Source organism: Ramularia collo-cygni, assembly GCF_900074925.1.
Source record: "Ramularia collo-cygni strain URUG2 genome assembly, contig: RCC_scaffold11, whole genome shotgun sequence".
NCBI classification, from domain to species: Eukaryota; Fungi; Ascomycota; class Dothideomycetes; order Mycosphaerellales; family Mycosphaerellaceae; genus Ramularia; species Ramularia collo-cygni.
This window is the reverse complement of record NW_019716265.1, coordinates 920169-935740: the sequence shown is the minus strand read 5'-3', so window position 1 is coordinate 935740 and position 15572 is coordinate 920169. Positions and strand designations below refer to the sequence as shown.

Here is a 15572-nt window from a genome sequence, read left to right as displayed (position 1 = left end):
GCCGCAACGAGAATTGAAAAGATTCGAAAAACTGTGTGTGAGTTTGCATAACAATCACCTCAATGGATGACTTGGATGGACTGATGTAGGCTTCGATGGGTGTGGTCTATGCTTCATATCACTCCTGCTCATGGCTTTTTTCTCCCCTCGAATCAGACACCGTACAGACCATCAAGGTCTGGAATAAGAGCCGGTAAGAACATGCTTCCTCGGTCGATGTTCCGACAATCGGACAAGCAAATGGCAGAGCTTGGAGTCGCTGAGAAGCATGTCCTTATCGTTGAAGCTATGTTCGTCGCTTCGATCTGGGATGATTCCAACTCTTCGCAAGGTGTCCGCCGTGCAGCTCTCTTACGGACAGACAGGCCGACCATCGATATGTTTCAAATCCTCCAGGGAACCAAACGCCTAATCTTTTATCTTGATCAATCGTAGCTTCTCGTCTAAAATTACTTGACATTGATGTGTATGCAAGCCAATCTAAGTGTTTTATCGCTCAGACAGACATCAGGGAGAGTATTAGGACATATAGCAACCGACCGACAACTACTGCGAACAGCAAAGACTCCCAACGTAAGGACTTCTTGCACAATTCTTGACTGCATTGGATTAGATGCGGTCGATTGCACCAATCATAAATGAGCTGTAATCAGCATTGGCCATCCATTCACAAATTAAGTTTTACTCATCACCATCAAGGTGCTCGTCAAGCTTCTCCATCAAGGTCCAGCTTGTGTCCCTCTTCCACGTACTCCGCGGAGGCTAAAGTCTGTCCGGCCTTGGCAACTTCATGTTTATATTGACCACTTTCAAAAGGTGTTGTTAACAGCCATATCTAGTGTTCCTTGTATCTATTGCTATAGGGTGGATTAGCTAATGCTACTCCACGATATAGGCCCTTAAAGTATCGAATATTATAGCGTTCTCGTGCTTTAGCATTAAATCCCTTATAATTATACTAAATTAACTCTATCTATTGCTTAGCTTCAGCCTATATTATACTACTTACTAAGGTAATATAGAACCTAAAGTCCTCTATAATATGCTTCTCGTCGCCGTAAAGAGGCTTAATAAGGTAGAGGTCTAGTAAGTTTAGTAGCTAGTCGATAAATTAAATCCCTAGCCTCTTAATCTCGTTAGCTATTAGCCTCCTTACTTTATAATAAAGAGCTACGTTGTCTTTAGTTATATACACTATATAGTATAGATTACGACGTTATAGTTCCTATACGTAAGGGAATAGCTTCTTTATATAGATCCCGAAAGCGTACTAGACGAAATTAATACCTCCTTTACCGTAATTACGCTCTAGCTTTTTATAGGGAAACAACCGAGCTAGAGTAACCTTATATTTAAAGCCTTTTAGAATACTACCTTTGCCGTTCTCTTTTAGAGGTAGTACTATATTATTAAGCTAGATTTAATCGTTTATTAACCGTAGGAGTGTCTATTTAGGGCTATGTTCTTTATAATAGCGTTATCGTTAATTATCTACTACATCCTTTAACCGTTACTTCTAAGCCTTTAACTTATCTATTAGAGTATTAGTATCTTTAAGCTCTTTACCGTTCTAAACCTTATAAGGTCGTCGTATACGTGTATTATAACACGTAGCGGCTTATTACATCTTTTTAAAACGAGGGTTTAACTAGTCTACGTATAGCCGTGTTCCCTTCGGTATAAGGACACGCTAAGGGCTAAGGGCCTCTCTAAAACTAATTAGTGTCTTATCGATAATAACGATAAGTATTGTCTCTAGATTAAGTAATTTAATAAACTCGTAATAGTGCTATTAAGCCTATAGGTCTAATTTTACGAGAGCTAGCTTCCTTTAAGTAACTAAGGGAATAATAGGCCTTTTATCGTAGCTATTACCCTTATAGTAAGCTTTGCCTTAAAGAATATTATATACCTATCGATTATCTAGTAGTTTAAGAGGTTCTCGAAGGCCTAAGAGTATACTATATCGAAGGGCCTTTACTACTCGATTAGCTGCCTTAACCTTATGTTGTTTATTATATATAGTCCTTGCTTTTTAACGTATCCGGTTAGATACTTATAATCTAGGCTAAACACGCTTCGGACGACTACTCCGTAGAGCGGCTTAATAATTAGTAATAAGTTAATATATTCCGGAGCCTATTATTCGCTTTTTAGTACGTTCCTATACTTTTCGAGCACTCTTAGCTATAACTCCTTTAATTCTCGACGTAATTTTAGGAAAAGAGATTTTATCGACAGCTCTATATTAGATAATTCGAACGCGCTTAAAGGGAGTTAATTACGACATATAGTTGTTATATTATCGCGTTATAAAGGTTGTGGTATTAGGGTAAACAAAGCTTAAAACACGCTAAGCGGACAGACTTTAGCCTCCGCGGAGTAGTCTTGCTATTACCGTTAATTACTTTTAAGTCCTGTTAGAGGGCTTCGAAGACGGACATCTTTGCGATGCAGCTCGGGATTTTTGTTCATCGGCATCCATTCCTTCACTTGACTGAGTTTACGCTAGTTGATTTTGAGGGTTAGGGTTGGGGTAGTGAGTGAGATGTTGGAGCAGTCGCTTTGCGTTGACTCTGCACCTGAACTCGGTCTGATTCAGGATCAGATGTTAAATGTAAGCCTTGCTAACGATGGACAGACTCACTGGTATCTTTGTAATATCTTGACGATCGTGGAAAACCTGTCGCCGATGTGCAAGTGTGAAAGTTCACAACGATATTGCTGCGTCAATGCATGCGGTAATTTTCACTCTCGGCTTGATGCTTATACGCCTCCGTATGATGTCGCATGAGACCTACTTCCTGCTCAGCAACTCATGCTCTGTTTATAAACTTCTCCTTTGCTACACCCATAACAGACGATATGTTACTAGCAGCCCATTCAGCTAAGACGAATGGCTTCCGTCCGTAAAGCATAGAATGGTAGAAGCTTGACCCGCTGGCCCGGGTCTTCTCATCCACCAGACGGAGTCAACTAGACCTGCACCGCCGCAGCCTCGTGTCAGATTCCATAACCTAGGAAGAAGGTCTTTGTATGAATATACATCTCAACCGCATACGACATAGACACTGCAGTCCAAAGTGCCATCCGTCTTTGTGTTTCGATCAGGTACGTTGAAAGGCTGGCAGTACAATTTTAAAGCAGGATGAACGGACAGTCACTGCGTGTAGTTGAGTCCTGCCAGGTCGAACGCATGTGTTGTCACTACTTGTTGTGTACGTACAACGACTCACATGCAGCGTCACCCCCATCCGGAACGTACGGAATCTGTGGCTGGTGACACGGCATGCGATCGCCTCGCAATCTATTCGACACTTATCCGCGCTTCGTTGTAAGGGACAACAGCCTATCGGCTTTTGTCAATGGACCTTTTCCAAGTGTTCATAGTCCGTCCTACCTCGTATGTATCGTCCTAAGACTATCCCAAAGCAACGTGGCCCGATTTCATAAGAAGCAGACTAACTTTCATACTATGCTCTCTTTCGCCATGCTGTGCAACCTCACTGATTGGAGCAACTCTACTATTACCTGACATGCAGTGGTGGACAGAAGTGGCCGGCATACTTGCACAGCTTTTCAGCTTGCTGCTACCGTCTGCACGATACGCAGATTTTGGAGAAAATGTCGTAGCTCTCACCAGCGTTGTGTACCTCAAGCCTGTCTTTGCCACGTCGCTGTAAGACGGAGGTCGGGTGCATCGGTAGGCAGCGAGCTTGATTCATCGCTGAATTGTCCCTACTTGGGAAGACAGCGTTCGAAGGTGATACGCAAGTAATCCTCCAAGCGGTCGCTAGAACTTCACAAAAGAATATTGAGCTTTCCGTCTAACGAAAGAAGGCAGATCACGTTGTTTCTCCAGCGACTTTATGTTTTACTTGAGAGAAAGCTGAGATGCGCGAATCTTCCTTTGTCCGCGACTCGCCATGGGAAGTTCCGAGATCTGAACGCTCAGGTCTAGGATCTTGCTCAATGTTAGTTTTGGTTGGGCAATAGCTGGTTGAGGTTCAAGATATCAACGGTTGATAAATATGAAGTTGTTCGGCGCAAACGTCAATGGAGCTGGTGCCGGCCATAATTGACGGTTAGCCTTGATTCTAGCAAAGCACWGAACCACAGGTCGTCAGCAATTCAAGGCGTTCGGACGTGACGAAGTCGTTGATGATCCGGTTTGAACGCATGTTATCCCGGCATTCCCGGTGCTGAGGTCTCGAAGGGAAGCAGTGCATCGTTTCACATGTCCACCCTTCTACGTCTGCCTCCTAGACGCATCGGAACGTCCATCTCGAGATAATGCTTGTCACATGTTGGGTCACCCTTAGCTTGAGATGTCCTCGTGATTTCCTGTTATACGGCTTTCAATGGTTCAACTCAGCGCTATTGGCCAGATCGTTTGATACAAGGTCCAGTTCCTTCAGCTACCGAGAGCGTTTGARAAGCCACTAAAGCTTGATGCAAGGCTTACACTATGTTTCCGGACATACGTTGAGCCCGACCAATATAGTGAGATTTGGTGCCATTGCAGTATTCGTGCTGCATGTAGCTGCAGAACGGGAATCCTAAAAAGAGATAGTCTGGTAAGCATGGCGAATTCGAGAACGAAGTAACCGCTTCGCGCTGCCTTACCACGACAGTATGACACCGCGCAGCGCAGGTACTCTGAAGATTCAACATCTGCATGCAATGAATTGCTGTAGCACATTGAGCTTCCGGGTGCATTGATTGATGATAATTCAGTCTGGTCCAATGAATGAGTGCTCGGGAGAACTCAAGCGGGCCTCCACCGACTTACATGTACTGCATACCAGCATTGCTTCGGTGGCGCTCATTATGGGCATGAAGTGCTTTCACGAGAATAGACATACCCAGGTCGCCATTGTGAATGACACTGGAAGGATTCAACTTCGGCGAGTGAGATTCTATGCGTTCGCTCCGAGGGTACCTCGTGGATACAGGTACCCAGCCGTTCGTCCCGTAGACTTGAAGGGTGATCTTCCTGGTTGCCTTGTATAGAAAAGTCTTTGATCTTGATTTCTTTTGGGTCACGACTGCACTGGAAAATGCAGGGCCCCGCGATCTCATTTCGAGCGGAGCAGATAGGTGCGGAGGTCGCGAGTCGTGATAGAAGAAAGGATAATGCAAAATCGCCAATGGAAATCGACATCGAGCTCGAGGCGCTTGCGGTAAGGGCAAGAGCAGTGGGGAAGTCCCTCGTGCAGTCAGATCTTGAAAGACTGTCCATGCAACTCCAGGATCTGGACGAGCCTCCGCCGAGACGATTCGGTCAGAACACCCTGAACAGTGTCCACAGCAATGCCAGCAGCGGTGCCAGTCGCAATGATGTTGAAACACTTCCGGAACTTTCAACATCCTACTGCTCAACGCCATCGAATGGAGAATTCATACCCCGAACGCCATCCAACCTGTCTCAGCTCACTGTAAATCATGCAGGCGTCAAAGCGTTGTCAGGAACTGGACGACCACGAACATCGAGTCCGCTGGTGACTGGCGTGAGTAGTGCAAACGAGTCCAACGTATCCAGTTCAGATAGACACAGCTCCCGGCGCTTGTCTCGACCATCGGAAGAGGAGCTCAAGCGTTTCACGACCAGCGATGGTTCGTATAGCGAGGCTCGAAGAAGACAACGCTCATCGAGCTTCTCAGCTGTGCAGCACAATCTTTATTCCACAGAAGCATCGAAGTTACAGCACAACCCAGAACTGGCCACTCGATGCCGTCGTGCCTCTCTGCCCAGTGTGATTGACCAAAGCGAGGCACTAACCTGGTTCGGGACGAGTCCCATACACCGTCGAGATATCAATTTGCCCGCTGGTATCCCTGCTTATCCCAAAAGGGTGGCTCCGAGGCGGCCCGAGGACGAGATCGAAACGATAGGAGGAGCCGAAGACGCGGTTGAGGATCAGAAATGTTTGCCTCAAAGTGACGAAAAGACATCAAGCAGCGATTCCTCGAAGGCCAGCGTTTGGAGTCGTGCAGCAGCGAGCATCGAGGCAACATACTACCCGTCGGAATCGCCTCCATTGATAATGCCCACGGGTCCCACAGACCTGGAAAAGACATTGTACCTCAAAACTAATCGGTTGGGTTTGTATTCTTTCGGTGTGTTTTCTTTCCTCAGCCTTTCAGTCGGTATGTGGCTGTTTGTCGTGTCTTCTGTAAGTTCCGTGCGGGGGGTTGATGGATCGATATATACTGACACCAGCAAGTCTGTGTTTTACTGGTTCGGCGCCGTGGTGTTCCTCCTTCAGCTCTACCTCATCATATCGTATACAGTCTCCATTTGCGGCAAGGACTACGATATTACCAAGCATCACCGTATTCTTGCCGAAAATCCCATCGATCCTCAGGGGATCGATTGCCCGTCGATAGATGTCTACCTCCCATGTTGCAAGGAACCAATTGAGATCCTCGAGAATACATACAAGCATATCCAGCAACTCCAATGGCCGGCCGGGAAGCTGAAAGTCTGGGTGCTCGACGATGGTGGTTCGGGAGCCGTGCAAACACTGGCGGGGTCGTACGGGTATAATTACATCTGCAGAGAAGATAGGCCGCGTTTGAAAAAGGCGGGAAATCTACGTTGGGCGTTTGCCAGGACCGAAGGCGACTTCTTTGCGATATTCGATGCTGTGAGCACGCATCCACCAGAGATTGCTCCATGGCGAATGGTTTGCTGACGCTTGCACGGCAGGATTTTTGCCCACGTCGTGACTTCCTCCACGAAATCATGCCGATTCACATCGCTCGTCCAGACACGGCCATTGTGCAGACACCTCAATTCTTCCGAACCTCTTCGGACCAGTCGTGGGTGGAACAAGGCGCCGGATCTGTGCAAGAGCTCTTCTATCGTGTTGTACAAATCAATCGTAATCGTTTCGGAGCGGCCATATGCGTTGGTAGCAATGCTGTTTATCGTCGTGAGGCTCTGGTGGAGGTTGGAGGGACCGCTGAGATTGGATTCTCCGAAGATGTGCATACAGGATTTTATGCCGTTACAAGAGGTTGGAAGGTCAGATACCTGCCGCTCTGCCTGGCATGCGGCATCTGTCCCGACACACCAAGGGCTTTCTTCAGCCAGCAGATGAGGTGGTGTATGGTAAGAGTCTTGTGACATTCTCCATGAACTGCACTGACCGCGTGCGCTGCAGGGCTCCACGACTCTGCTCACCAACATGGACTTCTGGCGGTCTGACTTGTCCTGGATCCAGAAGATATGCTATCTGTCCGGAATGATGTATTACTCGGCCATCTCGTTATCGATCTTCATCAATCCGCTTCCCGGTGTCTTGATGTTGTGGATCCGACCAGAGTACGTCCGGTACTACAATCTTGCATTCGCCGTCCCGTCCATCTTGTACTCAATCATCGCGATTCGGTGCTGGGCCAAGGCTTCGTACGGGCTCAATGTCCAGTTCATCATGGTGATTCAGTCGTATGCATATCTCACTGCGATCAAAGACAGACTGTTCGGTCGAGCCTTGGCGTGGGTCCCAAGTGGCGACACCAAAGTATGTGCATATTAACAGAACGCGATACTCGTCATGCTGATCTTTGTCAGGCGCACAAGAATAACAAATACCGCAACATGCGGATACTGGCTTGGTGTTGGACGATTACAATCATTGGACTGGTGACATCAGGTTCCGTCTACCAGTGTTTWCGGGGATTGCCGTGGTACGACTGTATCCCATTGATCGTCCTCGATTGCTTCAACTTGTTCCTCGCCCATAGGTTCCTTCTCTGGAGTGGTAAGATCTGAGTTGCAACTTCGATGGTGGGGCTTGTACGTGCAGATAATCCTTGGTACTCGGTAATGCTATTGAGTCTGGTGCCCTGGTGAAGCCCATTGGGTTATGAGATGGATGGGGAAAATGGCGAGGGACCAGTAATTCATCAGAAATCTCCTTCTGCGCGTTGCCTGTCCAATGTCTCGTGACTCTGTAGATCGAAGGGCGCTGTGTAATGGCGGCGCTGATGAGACTGACTGGGTGGCCAAGAGGATTCGAGGAGGCACTCCTCCGTATATTTGCTTCACAGGCGCTCCTGTGTCACGCCTGTGCYACGTGAACAGTATTTCGACTGACCACGTCCGGGCCACCGACGCGTCTGTCTCCTCCGGAGTTGAGTCCGGTCAACTCTTTCGCCGATGGAATGAATAACCGGCCATTGCCTCGGCACCGGCCAAGACCTCACTTGTGTTGCGAGGCTTCTCCTCTCCTGTTCGCTATACGGGTACGATTCTGACGGCTACAAGTCCAAAGACTTACCGACATCTATGTGTCGTCGCCTGCTTAATGACCCGCTTCGCAATCCCACACAGAACGGGCATGACGGACGCTGACAGCCGCTGATCATCAAAGCTATTGTATAACCATCGCTCTTGCTTGTGTTTGAGGTTCCATTCTCTATTCCCTCCCGTCTCACCACCACTTTCTTGTAAAATCAAGATGGCACCTCTCACAACTATCCTGACGACCCTCCTGGGCGTTGAGCACCCCATCATGTTAGCGGGAATGGATCAAGTAGCTGGTCCTAAACTGGCGGCTGCTGTGACTGCTGCTGGTGGTTTCGGAACTGTTGGAGGAGCCCGTTATACGCCCAAAATGCTCAGAGACATGCTCGGCGAATTGAAAGAAGAGTTGAAGGCGAGAGGCTGCGAGAACGCACCGTTCGGCGTCGATTTATTGCTACCTCAGGTCGGTGGCAATGCTCGGAAAACCAACGTGAGTATTGCTATTTTGCCTAAGGTACACTCTTCAGGGGCGGCTTGCTGACGAGATCTTCCAGTATGACTACACCCACGGCACACTTGGAGAGCTCATTGATATTGTCATCGAATATGGCGCCACTCTTTTCGTCTCAGCCGTCGGAGTCCCCGAGCCCTGGGTAATCGAGAAGCTCCACAAGGCCAACATCCTAGTCATGAACATGGTTGGACATCCAAAGCACGTTCACAAGGCGTGTCAGGCAGGTGTCGATTTGATCTGCTGTCAAGGTGGCGAGGCCGGAGGCCACACGGGAGATATCCCAAGCATGGTCCTCACCCCAGCATGCGCCAACATCTGTGCGCAGTACACATCCCCGTTGACCAAGAAGCCCGTGACACTTGTCGCGGCAGGCGGGATCAACGATGGAAGAAGTGTGGCCGCAGCACTCATGCTTGGGGCGTCTGGTGTCTGGGTCGGAACTCGTTTCATTCCGTCCGTGGAATCCAAAGCTCCTGATGTGTTCAAAAAGCAGGTCATAGCTGCTGGGTACGACGATTGGGTCAAATTGACAGTCTGGTCCGGAAGGCCACTACGAGCCTTGAGGACTCCTTACTTGACGGACTGGGAGCTGAATCGACAAGCTGAGATCAAGGATCTGACGTCAAGAGGTATAGTGCCTCTGGTGCACGAGTTGGACAAGTTACACGAGTCCGGAAAGCTGACCGATGAGATCGAGGACGGTGCGGCCATGAGACCGGCCGGCATCGTGGCTGGTGCTGTGAATAGGGCCGGCCAGACTGCAGCGGAGATTGTGAAAGAAATGGTGGAAGAGGCGAGCAGTACTCTTGACCAGGCGAAACGGATTACGCAAGGCTCGAAGCYGTAGAGCATTTGTACTGTACCATGCGGCCGGCCCTGTTCGAGTGCCGCGGAGAGACTGTTGTGTTTGGAGCCACTTCTCATGGAAATTGCAACTTCTCCTGGCTGTGGGGAAGCGTGTATTATTCATTAGCGAATCATGATCAGCCGGTACGGAACATTGAACTCCCTATTAATTGTGGACCTGATGCTCACCCGCGCGAGATGAAGCCGTACAGGTCTCATGCATCCACCATTCCATACAATGTTATCATACGCGAGACAGGTGTGAAGGTTAGTTACGGGTACCTGAGTGGCCCCGACTACGGTAGTGTTTTAGCCACAGGGCTACAACAATTCTATTCTTAGTGTAGCACTACGCCGGCGGTCTAAAGCGTCTAACGGCGCGTTAGACTACCGGTTTAATATGTAATTGCGTTATGTCTCGCATTGTACGGACGCTTATAATACCGTATAAAGGTTATACTAGATAGAGTAGATAATACGGAATTTATATATATATATATATAGCGCTCGTACGATATCTATACTTATAACTAGCGCTATAGTAGGAGTATAACCTCTTTAAACCTACTATATTACGCCGTATAAAGATAAGTAACTTAGGAGGGTAGCTTTTACTATATAAATCTATATAAGTCTATACGTGTCTTATAGTTAGTACTAATAGCTGCATTTTTACGCTACTCGATGCGTTTAGATTATTATTATAAGGAATATAAGATACGCCGGTATAAAACGAATACGAAGGCTAGCTATCTTTATATACTATATACTCGAAGTTCCGTTAAGGGAACTTCGTATAACTAATAAACTACTAACGCCGAGAAATAGTAACCCTATATCTACTTATTATATCTACTATCTTTACCGGCGTTTCGACCGATTACGCGTACGATCTACTAGTAGTATACTCGAGGGCTTAGAGTATATAGACAGCTAAGATAAGGTACGCTTATAGCTACTACCCTTATACGGAGGGGTATACGACCGCTCTCCGCCTTAGCTATCCGATAAGCCCTTTATATTTTATTAGTATTATACGGTAGAGTCTACGTGTATAAAGGTACTTACCCTTATATTATCCTACTCTAGCCTTTTAAGAAAGGACTCTTTCTATTAAAGTTAGAGGACTTTCTTAGTAACCTCCGTTTTAATCTTAGGTTCGACCTTAACCTATTATACTATTAGCTCTAACTTATATTATATAGATAGTCGGACGAACCTTAATATTAGAGAGGAACAGCTAGTTATCGCCCTCCTCGGTCGTAAGAGTACTTACTTCGTCTCTATCGTTAAAGTCGCTAGACACCTATACGAGTTAATATCCGTAACTAACGTATATTATACTAATTATACGTACCGTACTCTCCCTTCTTTTCCGTACTACCTATTATACGGCCATTCTCTTCTTCCGATCCTTCTCCTTCGTCGTACGGGCTACCGCCGCCTTCTTATCTATTATAGCCTTTGCCTTTATAACCTTAGTATCTGCTACCGCGGCGGCCGTAATATATAATATAGAGTTATCCTTATCGTATTAGCCTAGCCTCTTAAAGACAAGGAACACCTAGTAGTTTTCTTCGTAACCTGCCCCTTACTATCGGTTTTACTAGAAAAGATACGAGCGAGCCTTAAATTAACGAAGTCTTTAAACGCCGGCTTAGTAGGGCTATTACGCTTATTATACTACTCGGTAATATATATAAGGGTGTTCTTAGGATAGTCGATCTTTACCGCGAACTCTAGTACCTACGCGAAAAGTCGTATAGCTTAGTTTATATTAGCAAACTTCGAGTTAGAAAGGGTAAGGTTTCGAGGTTATCCTTCTAAGGGTTAGCTACTATACGGTAAAACGCGACGAAGGGTATATACTCTATCGTGTAAAAACGTACCCTTCTTTTAATTCGTATACTTTAGTATCTTATCCGGATCGTTTAGTAATATAACAAACCTTATAATAACGATAGTAACGGTTAGGCGTATTTATATAAAGGAGCCTAAGAGCTTCCCTATAGGCTCCTTAGACCGTATACTAATTAGTATGTCGCTAGCGTAGTACTCTATCTTTAGCGGATACTTAAGGTCGTTAGTATTAATCTTTTGCTATCGCTCTTTTAACGAGTTCGTCCCTCCTAGACGTGCTTTATATAGGAGGTCCCCGTAGTTAAGGCCCGTAGGAACTAGTTCGTTATTTAAGGTCTCTATATTAGAGGTAATAACTATAGGCTTAACGCTAGTAGGAAGGCTCTAACGGAGCTAACGTACTAGAAGCTATATCGCCCGCCGTATAATAGGCTTCGATCTACTTATAACTAGCGGTATTAGATTATAGAGCTCGTAGAAAGGGCACTTAACATCGTCGCGAAGTGTAACGCTATAGTTAAAACCGTTATGAGTATCGCATATTCGAGGCTAGAACTTCTTTGTTTGCCGTTTAGTAACTATTATCTTACCGTATAAAGGGGTTCGTTCGTATTAGGAGTTATAGAAGTAGTAATAAAGTATTATAGGTAGAAAGGACGGAGGAAAGTAGGAATCGGTATATTAGCGGCGTAAGGTAATACTATAGCGAGACTCTAAGCTATATAAATTATACCGCTTAATCGTACGATTATTATAGGGTTATTATAGAGATTATACCTAACGGCGCTATGCCTATAAAGAAGTAGCTCCGAGTCCTAACCGAGGGATAGATTAGTATAATTACCTTACTACTAATAGCTCGAACGCTTAACACCTCCGCGGAGTAGCTTAGTATAGATATAGGGCCTATAAAAAGCAGCTTCTGTTCGAACTTTACATAGACTATCGAATCTTCTTTACTTATTTTTACGCTACTACTAAGTGTCTACGTTAATCGATCGTCTTTTAGCCTATAAGTAAGGACTGTATTAAGAGCCTATAGTCCTATCTATTTACTCGGCGAGGTATAGCAAATTATTTCCCCTCGTCTAAGCAATATACGATGTACGACTTCCTTAGTTGTTATTATATGTTATAGTTTACGCCCTTTATTAGAGCCGAAGGTAGGGCTACACTTTATTTTTTCCTACCGAAGGGACGATAATAATATAGCCTCTAGGTACGGATAGCTACGACTAGCGGAAGGCGACAACTACCTACGGCCTACGACTATAGTATGTCTCTAGAGGATAAGAAGGACAGTAACTACTTTTAGGTAGGTATAGCTTTAACTATAAAAAGTTATAAACCCTTAGGCTATTAGGACTTAGAGTTATATATAGCGTAAGCATAACATAACTACTATCTAAGAACTTAGGCTAGGTAACCGATCCTAGCTATAGCTATAATCGGGAACATATCCTTCTTATCTAGCGTCCGGAGACAGGCCTAGCTTAAGGAGAGCGAAGCGGTGCTAGATTCTAAGGGGAGCTTAATCGTAAGGACATATATATGTTAAAGGTAGTATATATGTCTAGCCTAGCACCGCATTTTAGCGGAAGCATCTTAATTGCTAGAGACTTAATACACTCGAGCTAATATAACAGGAGGCATCCTATACTATTACGTATATTAAAGTAGTAGCTTTAATATATAAGGGGTAGATCTATGTAGAAAGGATCTATAGTAATTCACTCCGAGAAACATCTATCTATCTATTAAAAACGTTAAGGGCAATATTAGTAGTTTAGTACTAAGTTAAACTGGGGTTTACTTAGGCTCCTCTTTCGGGAAGGGCTCGATTAAGGTAAGCTTTACGAAGGTCGATAAAGGGGTAGGCGATTAAAGCATCGTAATAGGAAAGTCGGTACGGATCGGTTCTATATTATAAGGTCTAGAAGGTTAGCCCTTAGACATAGAAGGAAAAATAGCTAAACTTCCTATATAGCGGCGACTATAGATGTCCGAAAAATACGGAACTAACTATCCCTTTCTACGGAGAGAGTAGGGCTAAGTGCTAGGCACTATACCCGGAACATTTTAGAGCTAGATCCCTACTTTTCCTCCCTAGAGCAAAGGTAGTAAGGTTGCTAAGCTCTCTTAAGCTCTAGTATAGGCAATGTATTACTTCCTAATATGCATTCTAAATATGTAGAAAAACACTAAGAACCTACCGGCTATTACTTCTAGATTACTATCGCTTTTTTAAATTTTGCAAATCTAATACTAACCGACTAATTAAAAACAACTAGCTACTAGGGGCTAGTTACTAAAAACATCATTTTCGTATCTATATAAGTATTTAATAACCCCCTCCGGAATCTAAATCCTCTAAGGAATAAGAGCTCTATATTACGGAATGTCTCCGCGGGGTCTCCCGTAGCAACATTCCCGTATAGGAATGTCTATAGGTAACGACTAGTGTAGGAGAGCCTATATAGCTAACATGTTTTAGTTATACGTAATAATAGGGCAAAGCGGAAAGAATAGGATCGCTCGGAGAGCGACCCGATTATATAATTATCCTAATTAGAGAAGCACGGACCTCCGAACTTCTAATTAGAATAAACACACTAAGCACGTTAAGCAAATCGATTAGTTCTAATTAACATGCTTAATATAATTATTATAATTATTCTTATAGTTAGTATATATAGAAGCGATATAATCCCCTATAGAGAATATCGCGTACAACTTACTATTTTATCTTACTAATTAGAATTGTGCATCCTACTTTACTTTACTTTAYAGACTTCCTATAAGCTCTAACCCGATCCCGCCTAGCTTAGCCTTATAGCTTAGCTTAGTAAGATTATCGAGATTTTATATCTTAATAGCTTTATACGCCCTTAAGGATGTCTAACTAACGAAGCGTTCGGGGAATACCCGCCCCTAGCGAAGTAGGAACTACCCGGTCCGACCGAACCTAGCGAACTAGCAACGGCACTATTAATGCGTTAGCTAATTAGATTAGCAACGACTCCCTTAAGGTTAGGAAACCCGAGTTCTATTATAGAGAACGTAATAAGTTCGACCTTTAGGTCGTTTAGTTAGACATGTACTTTATATTTAACCCTATAACGGACAGCTTAAAACCTATCTTTATAACAACCTTCTTAAGAGGACGTGCCTAATACTAGGTTAAACTATTCCTTCGAACCTACCTAGATAGCAACGGATAAGACGACGGCGATAGAGTATTCGCTAGCTACGAGAGTCTTAAGGGCAAGATAAAGAGCGTATTTAGGATCTCTAACAAGATATCTACTACCGTTCGGATTATCTAATACTTAACCTAGAAGACCTCTACTACCGAATACGCCGCTAAGTTCTAGGAGTATACCCGACTTACGGATTAGGATAATAAGGCCCTTTAGGTTATATACCGACGAGGACTAAAGGACTCTATTAAGGACGAACTTATGCGTAATAGAAGGTCTATTAACGATATAGAAGGATTAGTAAAGGTCTCGATTAATATCGATAGTAAGCTCTACGAGAGAGCCCTAGAGAAGCGATACGACTCTAAACCCGCCGGAAAGGTAAGCTACCTTCCCTATAAGGATAATAGACCGAAGGGAAATAACTTTGTCTTATACGGGAACCGCTAGCTACGAGACGACTATAGTCTACGACTAATAGAGCTCGACGCAACCTAGCAGGGTCGCCGATTTACTAGAAAAGGCAAAGGAAAGCCTAAGAATTTAGGAAGTATAACTTATTATATATATAGTAAGGAAGGCTACATCGTAAGGAACTACCGCGATAAGAATAAGGTATATCGCGTATAGTTTAATATAATATAAAGGAAGGACGACGTAGGTCGAGGAACTAAGGAAGAACCCTCGACGAGTAATTAGCCGATTATACCCTCTAACGAYATAGGACCTCCCGGATAGGAATCCCTACTAAAGTTAGAAGACTAACTACGTACGGTCTAGGAACTAGACTACACGGCTATTATAATCGAGAACGAGATTAGAGAACTTAGGAGAGCCGAGATTACTCCCTCTATTTAGRTTAAGATCGACCGACTTACTAACYRATAGTAGAAYATTA

The 15572-nt window shown here is 44.7% G+C and overlaps 3 protein-coding genes; 2 read left to right on the top strand and 1 right to left on the bottom strand.

Moving 5' to 3' along the window:
- Nucleotides 1-4466: 4466 nt before the first annotated feature.
- On the bottom strand, nt 4467-4719 carry RCC_07423 (uncharacterized protein; the record flags this gene model as incomplete). XM_023772682.1 has 2 exons in its annotated part: nt 4467-4559; nt 4627-4719. The coding sequence occupies 2 exons, from the start codon at nt 4717-4719 to the stop codon at nt 4467-4469; spliced, it is 186 nt and encodes a 61-aa protein (XP_023628450.1).
- Nucleotides 4720-5060: 341 nt separating this feature from the next.
- RCC_07424 (uncharacterized protein) lies at nt 5061-6698 on the top strand (the record flags this gene model as incomplete). Its single annotated transcript, XM_023772681.1, has 1 exon — nt 5061-6698. The coding sequence occupies one exon, from the start codon at nt 5061-5063 to the stop codon at nt 6696-6698; it is 1638 nt and encodes a 545-aa protein (XP_023628449.1).
- Nucleotides 6699-8468: 1770 nt separating this feature from the next.
- Nucleotides 8469-9615, top strand: RCC_07422 (related to dioxygenases related to 2-nitropropane dioxygenase; the record flags this gene model as incomplete). XM_023772680.1 has 2 exons in its annotated part: nt 8469-8744; nt 8809-9615. 2 exons carry the CDS (start codon nt 8469-8471, stop codon nt 9613-9615), a joined length of 1083 nt encoding a protein of 360 aa, XP_023628448.1.
- Between the last annotated feature and the right edge of the window lie 5957 nt (nt 9616-15572).